The sequence below is a fragment of the Vespula pensylvanica genome, chromosome 15 (genome assembly GCF_014466175.1).
Source record: "Vespula pensylvanica isolate Volc-1 chromosome 15, ASM1446617v1, whole genome shotgun sequence".
In the NCBI taxonomy this organism is placed as follows: domain Eukaryota; kingdom Metazoa; phylum Arthropoda; class Insecta; order Hymenoptera; family Vespidae; genus Vespula; species Vespula pensylvanica.
In genome coordinates, this window is record NC_057699.1 from 4,793,632 (window position 1) to 4,814,837 (window position 21,206).

General features: G+C 44.2%; 3 protein-coding genes across 9 annotated transcripts in view; 1 reads left to right on the forward strand and 2 right to left on the reverse strand.

Moving 5' to 3' along the window:
- The window catches only part of LOC122634452, a 28,237-nt gene extending 24,069 nt beyond the window's left edge, over positions 1 to 4,168 (forward strand). For 4 of the 5 annotated variants that reach the window (XM_043823397.1, XM_043823399.1, XM_043823401.1 and 1 more), the window contains 4 exons: positions 201 to 1,285; positions 1,354 to 1,454; positions 1,537 to 2,698; positions 2,770 to 4,168. In XM_043823397.1, the coding sequence (XP_043679332.1) occupies positions 201 to 1,285; positions 1,354 to 1,454; positions 1,537 to 2,698; positions 2,770 to 2,787 (2,366 nt within the window). In that variant the 3' untranslated portion in view covers positions 2,788 to 4,168. The remainder of the gene's footprint in view (positions 1 to 200; positions 1,286 to 1,353; positions 1,455 to 1,536; positions 2,699 to 2,769) is intronic. The other variant, XM_043823398.1, reaches the window with a different exon arrangement.
- A 308-nt stretch (positions 4,169 to 4,476) lies between these two features.
- On the reverse strand, positions 4,477 to 18,022 carry LOC122634460 (xyloside xylosyltransferase 1). 2 transcript variants are annotated; one of them, XM_043823428.1, is made up of 5 exons: positions 17,810 to 18,022; positions 8,127 to 8,131; positions 5,926 to 6,270; positions 5,381 to 5,854; positions 4,477 to 5,312 (listed from the first exon to the last, which is right to left on the reverse strand). In XM_043823428.1, the coding sequence occupies exons 1-5, from the start codon at positions 17,811 to 17,813 to the stop codon at positions 5,106 to 5,108; spliced, it is 1,035 nt and encodes a 344-aa protein (XP_043679363.1). In that variant the 5' UTR covers positions 17,814 to 18,022; the 3' UTR covers positions 4,477 to 5,105. The 2 variants fall into 2 exon arrangements, with proteins under 2 accessions (XP_043679363.1, XP_043679362.1); XM_043823427.1 differs by lacking the exons at positions 8,127 to 8,131; positions 17,810 to 18,022 and having other exon boundaries at positions 5,926 to 6,834.
- On the reverse strand, positions 10,187 to 19,553 carry LOC122634456 (alpha,alpha-trehalose-phosphate synthase [UDP-forming]). 2 transcript variants are annotated; one of them, XM_043823419.1, is made up of 9 exons: positions 18,976 to 19,553; positions 17,254 to 17,410; positions 15,471 to 15,635; positions 14,845 to 15,390; positions 14,362 to 14,735; positions 14,062 to 14,253; positions 13,320 to 13,656; positions 12,897 to 13,190; positions 10,187 to 12,793 (listed from the first exon to the last, which is right to left on the reverse strand). In XM_043823419.1, exons 1-9 carry the CDS (start codon positions 19,131 to 19,133, stop codon positions 12,545 to 12,547), a joined length of 2,472 nt encoding a protein of 823 aa, XP_043679354.1. In that variant the 5' UTR covers positions 19,134 to 19,553; the 3' UTR covers positions 10,187 to 12,544. The 2 variants fall into 2 exon arrangements, with proteins under 2 accessions (XP_043679354.1, XP_043679355.1); XM_043823420.1 differs by having other exon boundaries at positions 13,320 to 13,647; positions 18,976 to 19,552.
- Between the last annotated feature and the right edge of the window lie 1,653 nt (positions 19,554 to 21,206).

Genomic DNA, 21,206 nt, shown 5'->3' on the forward strand with positions numbered 1-21,206 from the left:
CGTAAGACGACGCGACGCACCCAGCGTATACGTATACCTGCAAACGTTACTAACAATCCATTCGTTCTACCGTTTGGCTTCGCACGTCGATCGATCTTTTACTCCGATCCATAACGCTTCTAAAACCTTGCAAAACCATTTCCAGCTTTCGATCTCTTGCGATTCCAAACGATTGACACTGTTCTCGTTGTTCTATGTAGACGTCGAGAGGAAGGTACGCGACACGGACGCTCTGCTGCACAAAGTGTCGGAAACTTTATCGTCGTCGTCGTTGGCGTCGTCGTTGGCGTCGTCGAACGAAGAGACCGAAAACGCTGATCCCGCGGTGAAAAGATCCTACGGTGAAAGTCGTCGCGCGGAGACGGAGGCGGAGGAGGAGGAGGAGGAGGAGGAGGAGCCCCCGGGGCTAGATGGCGAAGAGAGGAAAAATCAACAGGACACCTCGGACTACGTGTCCGCTCTCGAGGAAGACTCGTCCGTGGCCGATTGGGAATATCGATTGCCGGCGCCACCGAGTGCCTTCCGAGATACCGATTCGTCGCTTTTCGATGGCTACGACACGATAACCTTGAGATCGGTCGAGGCCTTCAAGGAATCGCTCGACGTTGAAAATCGAGACGACGGGAGAAACGACGAGTCCTTCGGCTTCCGTCGAATCGATGAAGGTAGTAAAAGCAAGAGAATGGAATCGCGCAAGACCGAAACCGAGGTGAAGTTCAAAAAGGAGGTGATATCGGAGCTCGAAACCAAGATAGAAAGAGGAACGTTGGCCCGATCGCAAAGGGAGCCAGACTCGAGGAAAGTTTTTAGCGGTACGTCGACGTTAACGTCCAACTTCGCGCCGGTCGATAACACGCTGTCGAATTTCACGATCACCACGTATACCCGTCAAAAGAGTATAGATATATTCAAGGAGAACGAGGACAAAAGTTCCCTCGGGGACGAGCCTAGTCGGAACAAGAAAACAGAGCCAAAGATTTCCAACGACGTCGTCGAGTCCACGCGAGTCTGGCAATCCGCGAACGCCAAAGCCGGTATCGTTAAACGATCCAAGAGTCACGCCTCCGCGATGAGCAAGCCCGTCAAGTCGAACAAGAACGAAGCGGAAGGTCCTAGGGTCGACGCGAGCGAACGTTCGGCCAACGTAGGATCGGACGTCGCCGTCGAGGATACCGCGGCGCCGCGAGACCGAGTCAACGACGGGTTTGCCACCCGGTGGAGAGACAACGTCTCGAGGAACCGACAAGAGGAACCTACCAAGGGCAGGGAGTTGCGATCGTTGCAGGTAAGACCTTTTACGTCGTTCGTTGAAACGAATCGTCGATACTCTTATCGGTTTATTCTCTCCGATAGGTGTTGAAAAGCATTTTACCGCAGTTGACGAGCTCGCAACCAGCGGAAGAAAATGCATCGAAGGAACGGAACGCGGTAACGCGAGAAAAAGCAAAGACGAGGTAAGCGACGACAACTATTACAGAGTAGCGAGAGAAACGCCTTAACCCTCGCCGTAGCCTATTCACGAAATCGTTTCGACAGGTTCGTGGGAGCGTCCGATCAAGATTCCGTAACGCCGAGCGTGCTTTCGTCGCGCGGCGAATGTCACGCAACGGCGCGACGAGAGAACAAAGAGGATTCGATGCAAAGGGAAACGAGCGCGAAACGTCGTTACGCTTACAACGGTCCGCCAGCGATCAGTTTGGGTAGCTGGGCCGAGAGGCCTAGCTTCAAGGTTCAAATTAAAACCGACACCGATTACAAGTTTCAAAGGGACAGGTCGGCCGACGGCGCGACGACGAGCCCTTCGAGCGCGAATAATTCGAAGGATAGGTACGATAAGCGCGACGCGGACGATCTCGCGAGCAAGTTGGTCGTCGACAAGGCCGTTTCCGCGTTCAAGAGGGCAACGTTCGACAAAACGATCGCTCCGGAGTCGAAAAGCGAGGAGAGACCTGTCGTGACCAGCTTCGAGTTGAAGAAGACCGTCGTAAGGGAGAAGGAAGATACCGTTAAGAGCTCGACGAGAGACGAGAAGAAAGACGACGAGAACTTGATCGACACGACACCGTTGAATTTTCAAGAATTAACGAAGGCCTTTCGTACGGACATCGAGCATAGGACAAAACCGCAACGATCTAACGCGACGAACGGACGTTCCGACTGTTACGGTTCCCAGCACGAATTCGTTCGTAAGACGTTAGATCCGAAGAAGCAGAACGGCCAGCCGACGCCCGACGAGTTCTCTTTCAAAAGGAACCTCTTCCAAAAGGACAACGCGTCGGTCAACGGAAATCGCAATGCCAATCCGAACTCCGAAGGACACCAATTCGGCTCGATCGTGGGAATAAATTCGCTCGATCGTCGTCATCGGGATCAGATCGGCCAAAGGAGCGACAACGTATCGTTCAGGAACAACGCGAACGGCACCAAGGCCCACCCTATGACCGGGCCCGTCGTAAAAGGATTCAAAGTATCGACGACGCCCTTCAAACAATCGAAAGGTATCAACGTCGACAAAGTCGATCGGAATAAGGAGGTCGTCGAGGCCCTGCCTCCCAAAGCTCCGACGATGCCCGTGATAATGGGCGTCACTCTGAAAAGTGCTAACGCGAGACCAAAGTCAATGCCGATAAGCGTAGATTCCAGAGATATGCTGTTGGAGTCCATTAGGAATTTCGGAGGTCGCGGAAAATTAAAAAACGTAAGTACGTTGTTCCGTTTACCCGATCCGACTCGGTACCCTAAATCGATCTTAATTATCTTTCGTTTCAGACTGCAGAGAGGTATTGAAAATAAATCGACGGTCGTAACGGTAAGGCGCCAAGAGTTCGTCGAAAATTAACTACGAACGTTTCTTCCTTTTCCATTCTCTCCTCTTATCTTATCTTATCTCGTCCTACCCTACGTACTCGTATAAACGTACTCGTAGTCGCAATCTTCGCAGTTATTTAACTAAATTTAATCAAAGCGACGTTAAGAGACTCCTGAATATCACGAATCAGAGTATGTACATAGCCTCGTATATCGCGTTCGTCTCGCGTGGAATCGAGATCGCCTGGATCGAATGATCGAACGAGTACGTTTCTTCGTTAAATTACCTATTAATTACGTCGGTGCTTCTCTCGATGCTCTAATTACGCGCAGCGATGCAGATACGTGGAATCGGATGATGCTTCGTGAGAGAGAGAGAGAGAAAGATGTACTAGCTCTTTTGACGCGGACGCGAAGCGAATCGACCACGTCGAGTTAATGATCGTGCGAAACAAAGATTTTCTTTTCTTTTTCATTCGTTTGAAAGATCGTGCCATTTGTGATTCCTTTTCGAAAAAATTGATTGTCCGTTATTATTTCCTTTACTTTTTCGACGGTCGACTCGTTCTCTCTTTCCTTTCAATAAAATTCCATCAAAGTCGTTCCACGTTAGCTATGTGTAAATACGTTGTACAAAAATCCTGACGACACTGGTATGTCGTCAAAAATGATCGAGCATGTATATATCCACCGCTGAATGCGCAAACTATCGATCGTGTCGGATCGAAATTGAGTACGTTCATTCGTAAGAAACGGAATCAACGCTTCTTGCTCCATCGAAGAAGCGATCTAAAGTCGATAACGATCGGTCGCTCGTTATCGATCGTTATGAAAATAATGAAAGAGTGAAACAAAAAAAAAAAAAGAAAGAAGGTTTGTCAAGTTTTTAACAAGTTATAAGGTCATTCGGTTCTAGCTTTGGTCAAGTCATACGCGTAACAACACCAAAGCCGATTATTTATGGCTGAATGACGTTAAATACTAATAGCAACTTTTTGTGTTGGCTAACGTTAATTATTCTAAACTTTGCATATAACTTTAAGTTTCTATAAACGGGACCAAAGGTAACATTTCTTCTTCTTCTACGTTATTACGACAACGAATTTAGACGTATAGAATGTTATTTAAACGAATACGAAGTAGTCTTTGAAGAAGTCTGGTCAGTCGATTTATGACAATAGCGCTTAGACGCAACCGATACGTTGTACGTTTAAAAAAGAAAAGCTTTGCAAATTTTCCTTTATAACAATGGCGAAAGAATTATATTTTTATTTTAAACGTGCTGCTAAAGATAAAACTCTGTAGTATGATGTATACCTAACACATTTTCGATACAGAATATATACGTTTCTGTTATTAACCGGCTATTTCTATCCTTTCGTTTTCACTATGGAATATTTTTCTTTTTCTTTTCTCCCCTGATCAAAGGATCGTCGTTCAACGAGTTTCGAAGGACGCGAGTCTTCGTTATATTTTCTTTCTCTCTTTTCACGCCCCTCCCATTCTTTTCACCAAAAACCAACGAAAAGATCTTCGCTTAGATCGATCCGTTTTGTAGTCGAGTTTGTAATTTCGACATTTTTTACAGTCAGAAATTAATCTGTAAAAAAAAATCACTGTATCGTACATAGGTATTCGTATTACGTCCATTTCTTTGCATAAACGTAATAACGTACTGAAACTTTTATTTATATTACGTTATAATTTATGCCCAATTAAAACGATAACATTCGACATGTGCGTTTATCATTTCGCTTCCTCCTTATTTATATTCTTAGATCTTTTAATGGCACACCTCGTTGTCCTCATCGTCGTTCGTTCTGTACTTTAGCGTAGTCTATAAATACTCGTTAACTATTAACAAATCGAACAGAAGTAACGGATAAAAGAGAGCATCGTACAAGATGATAATATTTGTAATTATATCGAACTGAAGTATATGGTCGCTTGTAAAAAAAAAAAAAAAAAAAAAAAAAAAAATCTTTACGAGGTAAATATCCTTTATGCGTCATAAAAATACAATAGTTGTTCTACCCCTTCTAAAAAGTATCTGCCAGTATAAATCGCTAGATCTAAATATTGCCCATCAAAAATGATTTCTTCTTTCCCTTTATACAATTGGAAGAGTCTTGATCGTATATTGCCACTTGACGAGATAAAATATACTCGACTTTGTATCACAGATTTCAAATGTAACGAGTTTCAAAACCATTCGCGATATTTCATTCTCGAAACTTGACGTAGACTTACAAAGACGATGTATCTACGTACTCGAATGTCTTTAAAATTCATAGTACTTAATCGTCGGGTATAGGAGTATTGCAGTTCCCATGCCACAATTTTGTTTCCGAGTTACAGAGAGAATAATTGGCGAATACATCCGCGTAACCACGGTCCCTCCACCACGTACACAATTGCTTGTTCCAGCCGCAGTCAATGGTATGGATTAATTCGGGTCGTTCCATACCTAATATCGTGTAAAAATCTTGATCGCCCAGATGACCCTGAAAGATACAAGTTGGGAAACATTATTGAGATCGTCGCATGTCGTAGAAACGTTCCGTGTACCAACCTTGAAATGATATTTATTCGTCATAGCATCGACGCTATCCTTGCTAACAATTCGTTCGTACAAGGAGGACTCGCGTAATCTTTCTAAATTGAATAAGACCATGCCGCTGTTGAAGCCTGGGAAGCCACCGGCGTGAGTGGGTTCCCCATACGCGGTCTTCGCGTGTTTGCTACGATATAAGTACAAGACATGCCGATACACAGGTGTCAGCTCCGGCGCCAGACCAAAGAGAGCTTGCTTCCCAAAGTTGTCGAACTCCTTGAACAATTCTTTTACGTCCTTACGAAATTTTGTATCGGCGTCGAACATGGCTGCAACTTTCTGATCGACCGGTGCTATTCTATGCAATCCCAGAGACAGGAAGAAGAGAGCGTCCGAGTAATAAGTCCCTGGTTTGCTACTGAAATGCGGCGACATAACGGAAACTATGTCCTCCAATTGTTGAGCCAGCTCCTGTACGTTGTAATATTGCACCTACAAGGAAGATTATGACTGAACCGGACGGTAAGGCATAAATGGTAATTAATCAAAATGACGCAACTTACTTTCATAGTCTTTTTGGTGGACGAAGCAACGCTTTGCACTACGTTCTGCGCGATGGGACGACTGTCGTCGTCGGTTATCACGTGGAAAGCGATGTCCACGGTAGCTAGTGAGAGCAAGGATTTCGTAAAAACGTAAAACTTCCTTCGCATCGGTGAATTCGTAGAGACTTTGGTGAATATACACCATACGTTGTAATAAAACTTATCCCGAAAGGTGGTAACGATCGAAGGAACGGTAGAGAGGACGATCCTCTTTGAGGTTAGTCCGACGATCGAATCGTTCATCTCTCTTAAGGTGGTCGAAACGAATTCGTTCGTCGAGCCTTCGACATTTCGACTTTCCGCCTGGCCCACGATCCAACGTGCACCGTTCGTGGACGTTTGATAACAATAAAGTATCACCAAAAGCACCGCAATAATGGCGAGGTTCACTAGCACCTTGCGTAACAAGTGCATTTAACCACTCATCTTTTTAGCTCAATCCTATGATCAGCTCGACGATGGTGATCGGCGACGACGCGACGACGGCGCGAACGTCCGAGGAACATCGAACATCGTCAAAATATCGAAAATTCTTCGCTCGACGAATTCTTCGAGTCGGCCATTAATTCCACACGGTGGGTTGGTCGCGCGTCTCGGTCGCGCTCGTTTCCGTCCATCAATGTGGCAACGCTGTCGACGTACTCGGCTACCAATCCGTTGACCCGGGTTCGAGACCAACCGAGAGCAATTTTCTTCTTTCTCTTTTTTTCTCTCTTTCTTTTCCTTTCTTTCCCTACAAATCTCAATTTCTAAATTAAAACGATGAATTTCTCCAATTCCACATTGCAATGAGCGGAATGAAAAGTGCAGCATTTGATCTGAAAAAGCGCAAATAAGATTAATAAAGAAATTGAAACTTTATCCGCGCGTAAGTGCCTTAGAGTTATCTTAAAATTGCAACAATATCTAATACGTTTATCCGTTACATTACGATTAATTTAACGTCTAGTTGAAATTAAACGGAAAAGAGATTTCGAAAAAACATTGAAACATGCAGCCATTCGCCCGGTGATACTTGAGTTATAATTTAATTTAATTTAACAAGGCAACATAATCTGGATTTAAAATATCTCAAGTATTACCGACCCAGGTCCCACCACGTGGAGGTTGCCGCATCGGAGGACCCACGGGCTAACGGTGACTCTACTCTAAAATCCGCGTTCCCGGCGTTCGCGAGGTGACATAAACTTAACCGCGAATTCTGGCCCCGATGTTATCCGGAGGAGGGTCAGTCCCCGCTTACGGATAACAGGACCGTCCAACCGGCAGCTACATACACCGCCGTAAAACACGAACGTTCGTGCTTTCCGAATTTCGAACGATAAAACGAAGTCCACGGTAGGACTTTTAATCGCGCCCGAGAACACCCACGCCTGTGTTCGCCGACACTAGCGCGAGTGTTCTTCCTATCCTACCCGTATTCGCGTCTAACGATCGATCATGAATCGAACCATTCGACGATATATCGAATGTTCCATTGAAATGAAAATGAGGTAGGTCGACATCGAAGTTGATCGAGATCCTCTCCGGTGATGCACTGACTCTAATTCGCGATGGTTATTTAATTACGAACGGTCACTGAATTTACTTTGCGAAACTCTACTATCTTTTATAATTACAGTCTGTGTTCGACTGTTAAAAAAGCACGCAGTCCATGAAAGAACACTCGTGCTTTAAATCGCGAAACGCGAACGAACAAACACTGCTTCTACTTCGCGATATGTTTATTTTAACGACACAAACACTCGATTGCTTCATTGCTACGCGCGCGATCGCAATAAAGTTCTGAAACAAAAAAAAAAAAATAGAAACAAAATAATTTGTATCACGGTTATAATAAGAAACTGTAGAAGTTATTCAAGAAATATGCGATAGAGAAATATATTTACTTTAAGTCTTCGTTGATACTTGCAGGAAAGACATCCTGTCAGAACTTTGACGTACAAAGCCGAACTGAACCAGTAATTGTAAAGTCCATCAAAGACCCGATTTCTTCGTATCGGTCCTTCGATCGCTCGTAGCCAAGGATCGCCAGTCCAAAATTGAAATCTAAAATAAAATAAATTGTATAGAATATTGAAAAAAGTGAGCGATATAAAAATATACATTAACTCTTTGTTATTACCTGCAAGAAAGGAATCCTCTTCCTAAGCCTGAACGCGTTGATATTTCACGAGGCCGATGATTCCGAGATCAAAATTTTTAAGTATTGAAATTTTTTATTGATATTACTTTAATTTTCTCTCGCGTTACGGTATTGTCAAAAGAATGTATTATCGTTTAAATATTAGTTTTTCATATTCCGCGTACATTAAACGCCGTTTAAATTACCGTAGAATTATCGAAAATATTAATTTTTAAGCTTTCTCGTTCGGAAGGAGAGAGCTGCGATGCTCACTCGTCGGAGTACAAAAGGAAACTAACTCGACGAAAGTCAAAGTAAATAAAAGTCGTGTATGTTTATATTACACGAGGCCGATGATTCCGAGGTTAGAACTTTTAAGTATTGAAATTTTTAATCGAAATTAATTTTCTCTCGCGTTACGTTTTTTGCATCGTTAAACGAATGTATTATCCTTTTAATATTAGTTTTTTGTATTCCGCGTACATTAAAAACCGTTTGAAAAATTGTAAAACTATCGAAACTTTCAATTTCGTTTTCCTTGATAATAGATATAATCAATGGCCTCGCATTGGGAATATAATTATAAGTGAATTGAAATATTCTGCTAAACGTTTGTTATAAGATTTTTATGTTTCTAATAAATAAAATATGACGGGATCTCAGAAACTAAGATCGCATTTCCTTATTTTTACCATGAAATCGTCTTCGAAATGCCTGAATGAGTTACCATGGCATCTCTGTGCGAACACCCCGAAACGCACTTCCCTGCATTTGGAATGGATCTGAAAATCTGATCATTGATTTACGCGTGCAAACGAGGAAACAATCGTTTAATTCATTGAAAGAAAATTTTATATGATCGTCGTTCAAACTTTTTCTACGAAAATCGATAGATATAGTATAAACTTCTACTCTTTCGCCGCGAAGTTCAAAAGTGTACGAAACTTTTTTCTTTACGAAAAATGGCAAAAACAATGTTAATTTAAGCATGGACATAGGTTTCTCGAATTTTTCAAAAAGCTTTATTTTTATGCATAAGCTATTCTCGAAAGAACGTAACATTTTAACACGACTTTTTTCAAAGAACATAAAACTTTTTCAAAAACTCGAGAAAAATGGTGTCCTAGATTAAACCTTCGTGTTTATAACGAGACCTCGTTCAACAAAATCGATCAAGAATCACGCTTGTTCTCAGCGTTACGTCTGTATAAAGCCAGGAATGATGAACAGTCTTTTACGATCAGGCATTGTTTTCGTCGACTTTTACGATATCACGCCATTCTGGAAATTCTACGAATTATTTTGAATACGTCAATGTCAATTAATTTATGCTTCCGGCGAAACTATATAAACAATATATCGATAGAGGAATGCTTACTTCGAAGAATCCTTTATCGCCATTAAATTATATAATCGTCGAATTATCGTCTACGCTTGGTCGTACTTGTATTTCATTGTAATCTGTTATAGTTATTTCTTAATATCCGATCTAAGCGAATAATATTTTGTCGATCTAAGCAAAACATCTTGTCGTTCTTCGTAAAATTCGTCGTTAAAAGTCGTGTTAATCGCATGGAAATTCGTGATATCTCGTCGAGACCGTAAGCGCTATTGCGATCGTCGTATGTAAGTACTATTATCACATCGTTACATGGTTTGGACATGGATATGGGTATGCTTGTCGATATGAAAGGCATGTAGGAAGAAAAAGTATCCATAGATAAAACGATCGATCAAACGTTTCATTCGGTTTTCGTCAAACGATCGCAGAAATTGTTGGTATCGCAATGGCAATACTCGCGACGGGTCGTTGCAGTAATCATCGACCCATTTCACCGGCTTCGTCGTCAAAACAATTTTAATCGGGCATTACGATACATGACGACAGAAGCAAAGGTTATTGAGAGAAAAATAATATAATCGTCGAGTGATCTCATTCTCCGAGAGTTATCGGTATAATTGCGAACGAAAAAGAAAACGAATGATAAGTCACGAGCTCTTTTACTACTTTTTAGATAATTAGCGTTAAGGGCTTGACGCTAACGTACGTTCTACTGTTAACCGAAGAAACGTTTGTTTGACACGTAAGATAAGTATTTTCTTCGAGGACATTTATTTCTCCGTTTTGAATGCCTTCTCTTACAACCATCGGAACAAACTACAATAGATTTATGCAAAAATGCACGCGCTCTTTCTCTCCGTGTATAGGCATATATACATGCTAACGTGCGTACATATATACATATCACACATACATAATGCGCGCGCGTTCCCTTTTTATATACATAACAAATACATACACTACATGTGCGCCGTGCTCGTGCGTTCTTCTTATCGCGCGTCTTCTTTCTGTGCGTGCTTAAGGTCTCCGACACGTACGCATATGTTTTATATGTATATGCACACCCATGACGAGCTAAAAACTATTATTCATTTATATACAAAACTAAGATTCAATTCTGCACTCTTTTATATATATATACATTCGTTTCAAAAGTGTACGTAAGTGGAAATATCGCAACGGGCCAGTTTCTTCTCGTTCGTTTCCAATAGATTTTAAACAAGGAATAATTATCATTCGTTTCAAGGAAAAGGAAAGTATAAGAAAAAGGAAATAGACGGGGGAGCGGGAGAGAGACAGACGGACAGACAGAGAAAGAGAGAGAAAGAGAGAGAGGAAGAGGAAATCAATGACTGTGCGGAAAATTAGTCGTTCCACGTATGTTGTAATATTTCGCTACTGGTACGATTTAACGATAGAACGCCGATATATATGTGTATGCGTACGTGTTTACGTGTGTTGCGTGCATACGTACGTATTTACACGTACGGTACACGCTTAAAGAAGATCGGTGGGAACGAAGAATCGATAAAGTTACTCTTTCGTGTCTCGCAAAATGGAGGACATTTTAAATCGTCGCGTTTTGTCCCGCAAACTTTTATAAAAATATTTCACACAGAGAAATAATCGATGGCGTTTCGAGATTCTTAAAAAACTTATAGAAAGAAAAAAAAAGAACGTCTCGTACGACTTATTCTATTTAGAAAAAGTGAAAAATCTATGAGAATCTTATAATTTACTTATTCGAGTCTATATATCATTGTTTCGTTAGTAGAGTATTGTATCGCTCGCGCGCATTCATTACGCATGCATTGTTTGATGGACACGCATGTAAAAGAGGTCGTACATGTCCTTTAGTTAACTCCTTATCACTAAATTGACATTTATTAGTACGCTATTGATATGGGATTTTAGATTGGCACTGTAATTTTTCGAAGAAATTTTTCATCTCGTTTGAATAATAAATCTTTAGCTTTATAAAAGAGCGCCCAATGCGAAAACAAACTTCATCGAAGCTGCAAACGAATAAGCGACATTTTTACGATACCAAGTATACAATGATATTTGACGGAAGATCTAATTGAAGTGACAAAAACTCTTTACTATCGATCCTTTTTAGAAATTATTCTTCTTTACCACCATCTCGCACGATCGTTTAATTTTGATCAACGCAAAAAATTAGCGTAAAAAATAATGACGAAAAGAAAAAAACATACACGTATAAAAAAGAAGATAGATTTCGATCGCTCGAAGAAAAATTACTATCGCGTTTTATATGCCAATTCTGTTTTTTTTTTTTTTTTTTTTTTTTTTTTCTTGAAAAGTATCAAAATCCGAAAAGAAACACACGCGCGATTTATTCCAAACTGCTCTCGTTTCTTCTTCTTCTTCTTCTTCTTCTTTCTCTCCTTGGTCCTCTTCCTCTTCTTCTTTTTCTTTTTCTCCCTTGGGCAACGTAACATCTAAGATATTTTAGTTATTTCGGCTAAGCGCTACTCCTCGTGAGTGTACGATTAAGGCGACGTTGAGCTAGCGACGCGAATTCAGGAATTCTTCGTGGGAGCCTACTTCTCTTCTTCCAATCGCGTGGATACAACGACGGTATTCTTTGGACACGTTTACTTTCTACCCTACGATCTCTCATAGGGTCGTGGATTAGAGCTAAAAGTCGCTCGATTACTAAAAATACATCGATCTCGAGAAAAGGAAAAATCTTCTATCTCGTACGTGCTATATAGGTACGTTATGCGCCGTCGGACGTCTCGTCGCAAGCCTCCTGTCGTACTCGCGATCGTACCGGCGATGAATGTGATAACGTAGGAATTAGAATTGTTTAAACGATCGACGTTTCTTTCTAAAAGTGACACATCTCCTCTACATCGATATCCGTAGATCGCATACGTTTGTTTCTTTGGATTAGATACGCGTCGGCCTTTTTACTCTCGTCCTTTCTATGCTTCCTTCTCTATCTCCCTCATCGTCTATCGTCATATCCTTACTAAGATTAGATTATTATAAAGCCTGGCGACATTGATCCGATCGATCGTAGATATCAGATCGGCACGCTAACGTATTTCGAAGGAAATACGTACATACTACAAAAGTACCGTCTACGATTCTAACGTGTTGGTCGATGCGTTCGTCGGTGTGTAAGACATCTCCATGGTGATACCCGCGCTGCTGCGCCGGAATTTCGATTGCATGTCGGTGCTGTTACGCGGTTTACGCCTGCTAAGATGTCTCTCGACCCACTTTAGCATGGTGAGAACCGAATCCGTACTTGGCAAGCGTCTCTCCGCCGACGTGCGTATGATGTGAGACGAAGCCACGCGGAAGGTGGCAGCCATACCCTTCAAGGCCTGTAACGAGGCATCATCGTTTATGTTAGCACGTACGATCGAGCCGACGAAATCGTCAAAGGCTTAATAAGAGAAAGAAAAGAAAAGAATCGAATGGACTAACTTTCATGGCGTCCTCGTCGGTGGTATCGTCACCGGCGTAAATGATCCTTATTCGTTCGCTCCAATCCAGACCGAAAGCCGTACGAAGAATGTAAATGGAGGCTCGTCCTTTGTTCCATTCGACCGGAGGCTTCGCCTCTATGGCGCAATGCGCCGAGCATGCCTTAAAACCGGCCTTCTCGATCAATTTCTTTGCCTGCTCCACCATCTCCGGGCGTCTTTCCATCGGTGTCTCCCGATAGTGGAACGTTAGCAAGGCTCCTTTGTTTTCTACCCATGCACCGTCCTTGCAGAGCTTCGTTCGTAAGCCGTGGTACGTGGAGGGAGGAAAAAGAGAGAAAAGCGAAAAGAGAAAAAAAGCGCACCGTTGATCATGGTCAACTCGAAAAGAGATATCTTTCGTGGAAGGGAGAAGAGAGCTTACCTGATCCTGAAGAGCTTGCATCAAATTGGCGACTTTTCCTTCGCACTCGATCGGCATAGGATGAACGAATTTGCTCCCATCGGGATGTAAAATCTCCAAGCCGTGATTACCGGCGTACGTGATACCATCTATGCCGACCATCGACTTAACGTTATTCACGTTTCTACCGGATATAATGGCTATGTAAACGTCGGACATGTTGGAGAGCCTGTGCAAAACGTTTTTCGTTTCCAACGGCAAGATCGCCAAATCCGGATGCGTTGCGATCGGCGCCAAGGTACCGTCGTAATCCAATAAGAGGGCCAACTTGTGGTTATCGCCGATGTACCTAGGGGACATGTGTCATCACTGGATCGTTACCTGGCTTTCATCATGAGTCGTGGGTGGTCGCATTCGCAGGCGCGGGCCCGGCGCCACCTTCCCGGCATAAAAAGCCCGCAGAGATCCTTTCGCGTATCGTACAATTTCCCAAGAGGCGAAGGGAATAACGGAAGCGCTGTGCAAAAGTTCCGTTTGATCACGGTGCGACGCAACCCAAACTCATGCTGAACCTTTTTTCTTTCTTTCTTTTTTAATAGGAACGTGTTTTATTTCGTCTGTAGCAACGTGAATACGTCACCAAGCGGCGCTACGTATAATATACAAGATAGCTCCTCGTAAGAGGCAACCGATTGAAAAGCGCATGCGGGCATGGTCGGGCCCAGTGTCATGCACGTCGCGTAACGCTATAATGAATACCTACTTGCTGAGGTAATCGTCAAAATCGTCCATCGTTACCGGTTGCATCGTCGTAGCACCGACGGAATCGCGTTCCTCGAGCGAGCCCATGACTTGAAGGAAGGATTTCATCCAATAATTGACGTCGTAGATCCTTTCACGACGGCGCAAATGATTCATCCTCAGAGTACGTTCGTCCTCCGGCATGGTGAGGGCTCTGTTAACGAGAACGAGGCGGGGAGGGGTAACGTTAAAAGAGAAAGGTCAAACGAGAGAGAGAGAGAGAGAGAAATTCAAAGCAAACGTCGGAAGAAAGAAACATTACCGATGGATCACTTCGGCGGCCTCGTCTATCTCGTAAGGATTACATATCAAGGCCTCGTGCATCATTTCGCCGGCACCGGCAAACGGCGAGACTATCAAAACACCCGGCGGTGTGTTTATCTGACAGGCAACGAATTCCTTCGCCACCAGATTCATGCCGTCTCTGAGAGGAGTGACCAGAGCGACGGCGGCATCCCTGTAAAAGGCCGCCAATTCGTCCTGACTAACGCAACCGTAGATATAACGAATCGGCGACCAATTGGGCGTTGTAAAGCGTCCGTTTATACATCCTATCAATTGATCCATCTCGAGCTTCAAATCTTGATACTCTCGCACGTCCGTTCTCGAGGGTACAGCGATTTGTAGCATGGTTACCTGGCAAACGAACGAAAACATTTCGATGATCGGTACGATATGGATATACGATAGGGACGGGAGGTGCGATACGCCGCGGGTAGTATGTCGCAAACATTTCGTGCATCACCTGTTCGCGATGTTCCGGATGTCTTTCCAGCAACATTTCAAAGGCCTTCAAACGATGTACAAGACCCTTGGTATAATCGAGCCTATCGACCCCCAGGACGATCTTTTGATTGGTAAGCATGACCTTGTTGGCGGTTTCAGCGAGAGAAACGAATCTGTCGAAGGGTATGCCGATCGGAAGTGGTCGTACGCGCACGGTTCTACCGCCGTGCTCGACCAACAAATTTTTACGATCCACCCTGCAGCCGAGGCTCCTTTGGCAACAGTCGACGAAGTTCAAGCAGTAATCTTGGATGTGGAAACCGACCATGTCGCAACCGAGCATACCCTGAAGTATCTCGTCGGCCCATGGGAAAAGTCGAAATATGTCCCAGGGTGGGAACGGAATGTGAAGGAAGAAGCCCAACTTCAATTTCAGATTCTTGTCGTCGGCGGCCTGTCTGACCCAATTGGCCGCCGTCATCAAGTGATAGTCGTGAATCCAAACGAGAGGAGTGCCGTTGTTCTGATTCGCTTGTTCCTTGTGGATCTGCTCCAAAGCGCCGACCTGAGGGAAAAACGACAAAAGGAAGAGATGAAGCCTACGTCTCCCCTCGCCCCTCTCTCTTTCTCTCTTTCTCCACTCACCGTCTTGGCTGCAAATTTCTCGTTGACGGCCGAATAAGCTCGCCAATGTTCGGCGATAAAAGTAGCCCTGTCCGGCATCGAGTGAAACAGCGGCCAAAACGTTCCGTTGCAGCACCCATTGTAGTAAGAATCGAAGATACCAGGATCTACGTGCACGGCTACGACCTAAAATAAGAAGGAAAAGAAAAGAAAAAAAGGACGAAGCGTGAGCAACTAGACGCGCTCTTAATACAACATCTTAAATTCGACACGTTCCGAGGAAAAATGTTTTACCCGACTATCACGTGACACGCATCACGCCGACGCGTGTGCACGACCGCGAAATTTCAACGAAACGATCGAACGAAAGGGATAGCCCGCTTCCCTTCCACTCTCACTCTCTCTCTCTCTCTCTCTCTTTTGTATCGTTTAAAAAATGATAACCTTTGGCGACCTCGCGATACGATTATCGTGACACGAGATCGTTGCTTCATACCCATGTACTTGGTTTTCTTCTTCTGCGTTATAAGCGAATTTTTATCGTTTCTTTCAATTATTCGAGTTCAAGTTCGATATCTCGTACGAACGCGGGTTAAGCGCACGGTTAGATTAGATCGACCTCCCGTCTCAATCCATCGTCTCTATATCATTTGCAATTCGTTATTACCTAACTGTACTCGGAATCCGTCGAGTTGACCCGTGCTCTTTTATAATCTCATTCCGATGGAAGAGAAAAGTGACGTATCGATCGATAGAAAATTAACTTGGCAATCGTATCGACGTACGAAACGAATTCGGATAACTTTTGCACCCTTTTTTACGACTACGTATAGATATTACGTATCGATGGCCGGCTAGAGGAGAAAACAAACGGTTTTATCGGTAATCGCGCGTGGGTGTACGTCAAGCGGTCACGCTGTCCTACAATGATAAGAATAATAATACAAGACGAAGAAGGAGAAGAAGCAGAAGAAGAAGTTTAAACGATCGTCGGTCCGTAATTAATGCGAATCGAGGGGGCTCGTTAGCACGTATCGTTTGAGACGAGTTATCGCCTAACGCCCTCCAGCCCCGATCGCGCTCTTTTATCTCTCTTTTCTCGCCCCCTTCTCGGCCCTTTCCCTACTCCTTTGTCTCCGCTCCTCGTCCATCGTCTACTTCTCGCACGGGAAGAAAAACGCGGTTGTATCATATGCGTATATACGCACGAGCTTGTACAAGGAGAAAAATAAGAGGAGAAAGGAGAGAAAGAGCGCGAATATCGAGGAACGTAGAAAAGAATAGTAAAAGAGTAGCAATGCCAAGGGCGAGTCAATACCTCATTGTCTATATTTGAGTCCTCGCATACTAATCGTCGACGCGAACGTCACCGACGCGTTAACGTTTCGAGTTAAATACGAGAACGAGATCTAATTGTTTCGAAATAACGACCTACGTTAAAGAACGTGCTTTTCCACGCGAGCATACTACAAGAGAGTCGAACTCGAGCGCGCGAAGGTAAATGGAATTATTTTTAGCGATCTATGCGGCACGTCCCTCGGATCCGAGGACGAAAATAAATTCGTTCGTAATAATATCTTAAGAGGGAATAAATCTATTTCGCGATCTCGTGAACTTGTTTCTACGAGTTCAAACTATTTCTTCGTTCGATCGACGAACGCGACTTCTCCTCCTCCTCCTCCTCCTCCTCCTCCTCCTCTTCATCTCGAGTTATTAAACGTTCCAAGATTCGATTCGCATGCCTCGACCCGCTATATCGGTACGTACACGGCGATTCGATCGATGTTTATTCGACGAGTCGTACCTTACGAGATAGAAGACCGGCTGTTGGCGTTCGATCGTTGGGATCCGATTCTGGAATCGGTTCGTCGGGATTCTCCATATGCATGCCAGGCCATCCGACCCAAACTCCATTTCCACTTATTACGACCGGTGCGACTGCAGTTACGAGACCACCGGCGCTAGAAAAAACCGCAAGAATACAAAGTCAAAATTAACGAAAGTATACAAATGAGAGAAATTGTGCAACGATTTAAGTGTTTATTATTTATTGATCGATAAGGCATCGTGACTGAAATGCGTTTCGAGATGAACGGAAAAAGAAAACAAACAAAACTTTATCGCGCTCGAGACACGCGTTACAATGTCGCGTTAAATGCAAAATCAATAACAATAAATCCAAGGGATCACGGATCGCCTACGTAATACGTATCGGCCGACGAAGATAGTAGCGACTGTTTTCTAGAGCATCTTTGAAAATAAATGCTCGATAAGATACGTATCCGAAGTTTGGAATCTCTACCTCTCTTCCCCTCTCTCGTTCTCTTTTTTCCTAAGACAGGAGACAAACGACTCTTCGACCATCCACAAGAGTTTTGAAACGCACGTGCGCTATGCAATCGATATCGCGCGATCGCGCCTCGTACCATCGTCTCCTGAAATTCCGACCAACCTGCCTCCGACCAGTCTCTAAACTTCGAGAGACCGACCGAACAAGTGCGAGCGAAAAAGAGAGAGAGAGAGAGAGAGGGAGGGAGGGAGGAAGAGAGAAAAGCAAATGGCGAAAACTCATGAAAAACTTTGTTTCTTTCTTCTTTCCTTTCGTAACTTTGACATATTTGTTTGACAAGGAATTTGACGTTACGTCGCGCAACGGATAGCATCGACGACGAAAGCGTATCGAAATTTAAGCGAGGAAAACGACGTCAAAATCCGACTCTCCTTCCTTATCGTTAACGTCCTCTCCCAAAATCTCCATTTTTATCTGTGAATGAACGTAAACGTAAAAGCAGAAAACTCTGCTTCCTCGATAAATCAACGGAATCGCACGTGAATGATCGCAATGAAATTCGTGGTTCAACGAACGAACGTATATCGCGAAAAAAAAAAAAAAAAAAAGGAAAACGAGACGATCGAGAGGCGAAATTTATCTCGGTTATTAGCTCCATCGAAAACGATTTCTAACGAAGACCAAAGGCAAGACACCAAAGATAAACGCGCGGATAAAAAGAAAGTCTCAAAAATAGCTCGAAGCGCAGCGACTCTCGAGATCGATATATCGTCTTTTTTTATATCGATTACGCTCCCTTCGTTTCCCTTACGCAATAACGATTTTATTTCGTGACAAGTCAGTCGTCCCGATCTGGCGTCACTTCAAAAAATCATTCGTTTCCCAACGTTGATCGATCGTTACGTCAAACGGAGACCGGAAAGAACGCCAGATTTACGACAGAATCGCGTATATCCCGGATAAAGGATTTGGGAAAACTTCGAGGAGCTTACTTCCGACGTGCTCGCGCGAAAACAGCCTCGATCGTAGCTCGAAGGACGAGAAAGACGAATCGTTGATCTTTTTTCGATCGTTCCTTGGTAAAAAAGCGATAAAAAGGAAGAGAGCGATACGAACGAACGCGCTTGTCGGAAGGAACGACGTAGATGTTGTTCTCGTCGTTTCTCATAAAACGTTGACTCGGAAAAAGATGGATTGATGCGTGCAAGGACAAACATTGTGCGTGCTGCGACTAACCTGGCCTTTCGTTCCAGTTTACCAGACAGCTCGTTTCTCTTCAGCACGAACGGCAACCTGTTGCTCACAACGATCATGCTTCCGTTGGAGGTGAAGCTTCCCGTTTCTGTGAACATGCCGTCGAGCATATTCTTTTGCGTCGTCGATATTTTTGACATCGCGGTGGCTTTTTCAAAGATCAAAGAAAACGAACGTAAAGCCGAAGAAAGGTGGTACAGGGAAGAGGACAAATTTCCCTTGGTATACGTGGGAAGAAAAAAAGGAAAAAAGGAGAAAAAAAGAAAGAAAAAAAGAAGAGAAAAAGAGCGCGCTTAAACTCGCGTCGTAAAGCTTCACTCGCGTATGCGGCTAAAAGAGCAAGGTGTCGCGTATACGCGCGTTTCCGCGATCTCCTTTGTCACGTGTCCGCTCGTTTCTTTTTTGCGCGAGATCGCGCACACTTCTCCTCGTCTATTCTTTGCACTAGTGTCTACGTATATCCGCGTAAGCGTGTATATATATACACGAGGCGACGCAACTTCGGTTGAGGTGCACCGATGCGAAGGACGTCTCTCTCTCTCTCTCTCTCTCTCTCTCTCTCTCTCTCTCTCTTTCTCTATATAATCTCTATTCCCCTCTTTTTATTTTCTCCCAAAGTGCCTCCTCCGCCGCCACCACCGCCGCTGCCGCTGCCGCCGCCGCCACCGCCGCCGCTGCTGCTGCTGCTGCTGCTGCTGCTGCTGCTGCTGCTGGTGGGTGATGGTGCTGCTGCTGCCGCTGCTGTTGGCGTTGACGCCGCTGTTGTTGTCGTTGCTCTTGCCGATGTCGCGTTGCCGTTGATCAGCAGGCTAAAGTGCTATGATCGGTCAGCTTCTTTGAGTATCTCGCGATGGAAAAAGTGATAGGGAACGAGCGGAGAGCGAGAGCGATAGGAGAATCCGACGACGAACGTGAAAAATGAGAAAAGTGTCTTGGGGTTGCGTTTGCGATCGATCGGGCGCTTAACGGTGGTAGGGGGTGGGTGGGGGTGAGGGGTAGCAGAGAGAGGGGGAGAGGTGGGTGCGAAGAAAAAAAGCATTCAACCGCGATGCCTCATCGAAGCGGTACCGAAGCAAAGGCCGACGTGGTTTATTTGTTTTCGCGAATTGGTCCAAAGTACGTTCTTCCTAGGACGATATCAATGACGGGGCCGCGACCTCTCGACCGCCGCTCGGCGTCGCTCAGCTTCCTCCACCGTAAACACGAGAAAGTACCCTCCTCGCCCCACCGCCGCTTCGCGTTTCATCGAAAAGAAACTCGCTACCACCGAGAAACGTAGGGTTATCTCTCTCTCTATCGCGATTCATTCTCGAGAAGCACGTTCCTCCTCGTGTTTTTCATCTTTCCCGCACGCTCTCTTTCTCTCTCTCTTTCTCTCTCGTCGTTGATAATTACATCGACGATGAAGACGATATTTCCGATTCTTTTTTTGGTTCCTACGAAGGGATACGAGTTTCTTTCGAAATCGTACGCAACGCGAAAAAGAGATGGATACGTAGGCTTGTTATCGAAACGAACGATGGTGGGCACGTGCGAGAAGAAGAAAATCGGAGAGAACAAAGTCGTAGATGAGTAGACGAAGCAACGTAGATGAGAAAAACGAGAGCGACTAAAAAGATTCGACGAGAACTAGGCACGATAAATCAACGTACTCGTCCTTATCTGGTACGTTATCGTTCAGTTCGGTGGACACACCTGAACTTTCAACTTTGTCCTGAAATTTCAGTAGGTATCGTTACGTTCGTTCCATCGTACCCCCGTGGAAAGGTCGATTTTTTCTACTTGCGCTCGTTTCCTCCCTCTCTCTCTCTCTCTCTCTCCCCCCGATTTCTTTCTTCAAATTTACTGATAATCATTGACGTCAATAATAAACGTGGCCGAGACGTCGAGGATTCCAGAGTCCAAGACGAGAATCGATCTCTTTCTCTCTCTTTGTCTCTTCGAAAACCCAGCGAAAACGACGGCGGCTATCGAATCTAGCTCGAACGCCACGGGGTCGTCGTCATAGAATCAGAATCCGATTATCCGTTCGAGATCGCTACTTTCTTGGAAAATGAAACTGGCTCGAGTCAAAGTTCGTTCCAAGGATGACTATACCCTGCACATGGCATATATGCTTAAAGAGGAGCGTTGTTTGACGACAAATAGAAGAGGAGAACCAAACTCTAGTTGATCTACTTTTATCTTCGACTCGTACGCGAGCGATCGCGGCG

Excerpts from the sequence above, each read along its gene's own strand:
- LOC122634460 (XM_043823427.1), bottom strand. The coding sequence starts at position 6,381 with ATGCACTTGTTACGCAAGGTGCTAGTGAACCTCGCCATTATTGCGGTG. Across the intron at positions 5,855-5,925 it reads CCACCAAAAAGACTATGAAA|GTGCAATATTACAACGTACA; the intron begins GTAAGTTGCGTC and ends TCTTCCTTGTAG. Across the intron at positions 5,313-5,380 it reads CGAATAAATATCATTTCAAG|GGTCATCTGGGCGATCAAGA; the intron begins GTTGGTACACGG and ends TGTATCTTTCAG.
- LOC122634456 (XM_043823419.1), bottom strand. The coding sequence starts at position 19,133 with ATGTCAAAAATATCGACGACGCAAAAGAATATGCTCGACGGCATGTTC. Across the intron at positions 13,657-14,061 it reads TTTGACGATTACCTCAGCAA|GTCCCCTAGGTACATCGGCG; the intron begins GTAGGTATTCAT and ends GTGATGACACAT. Across the intron at positions 12,794-12,896 it reads CCGACGAGGACGCCATGAAA|GCCTTGAAGGGTATGGCTGC; the intron begins GTTAGTCCATTC and ends GCCTCGTTACAG.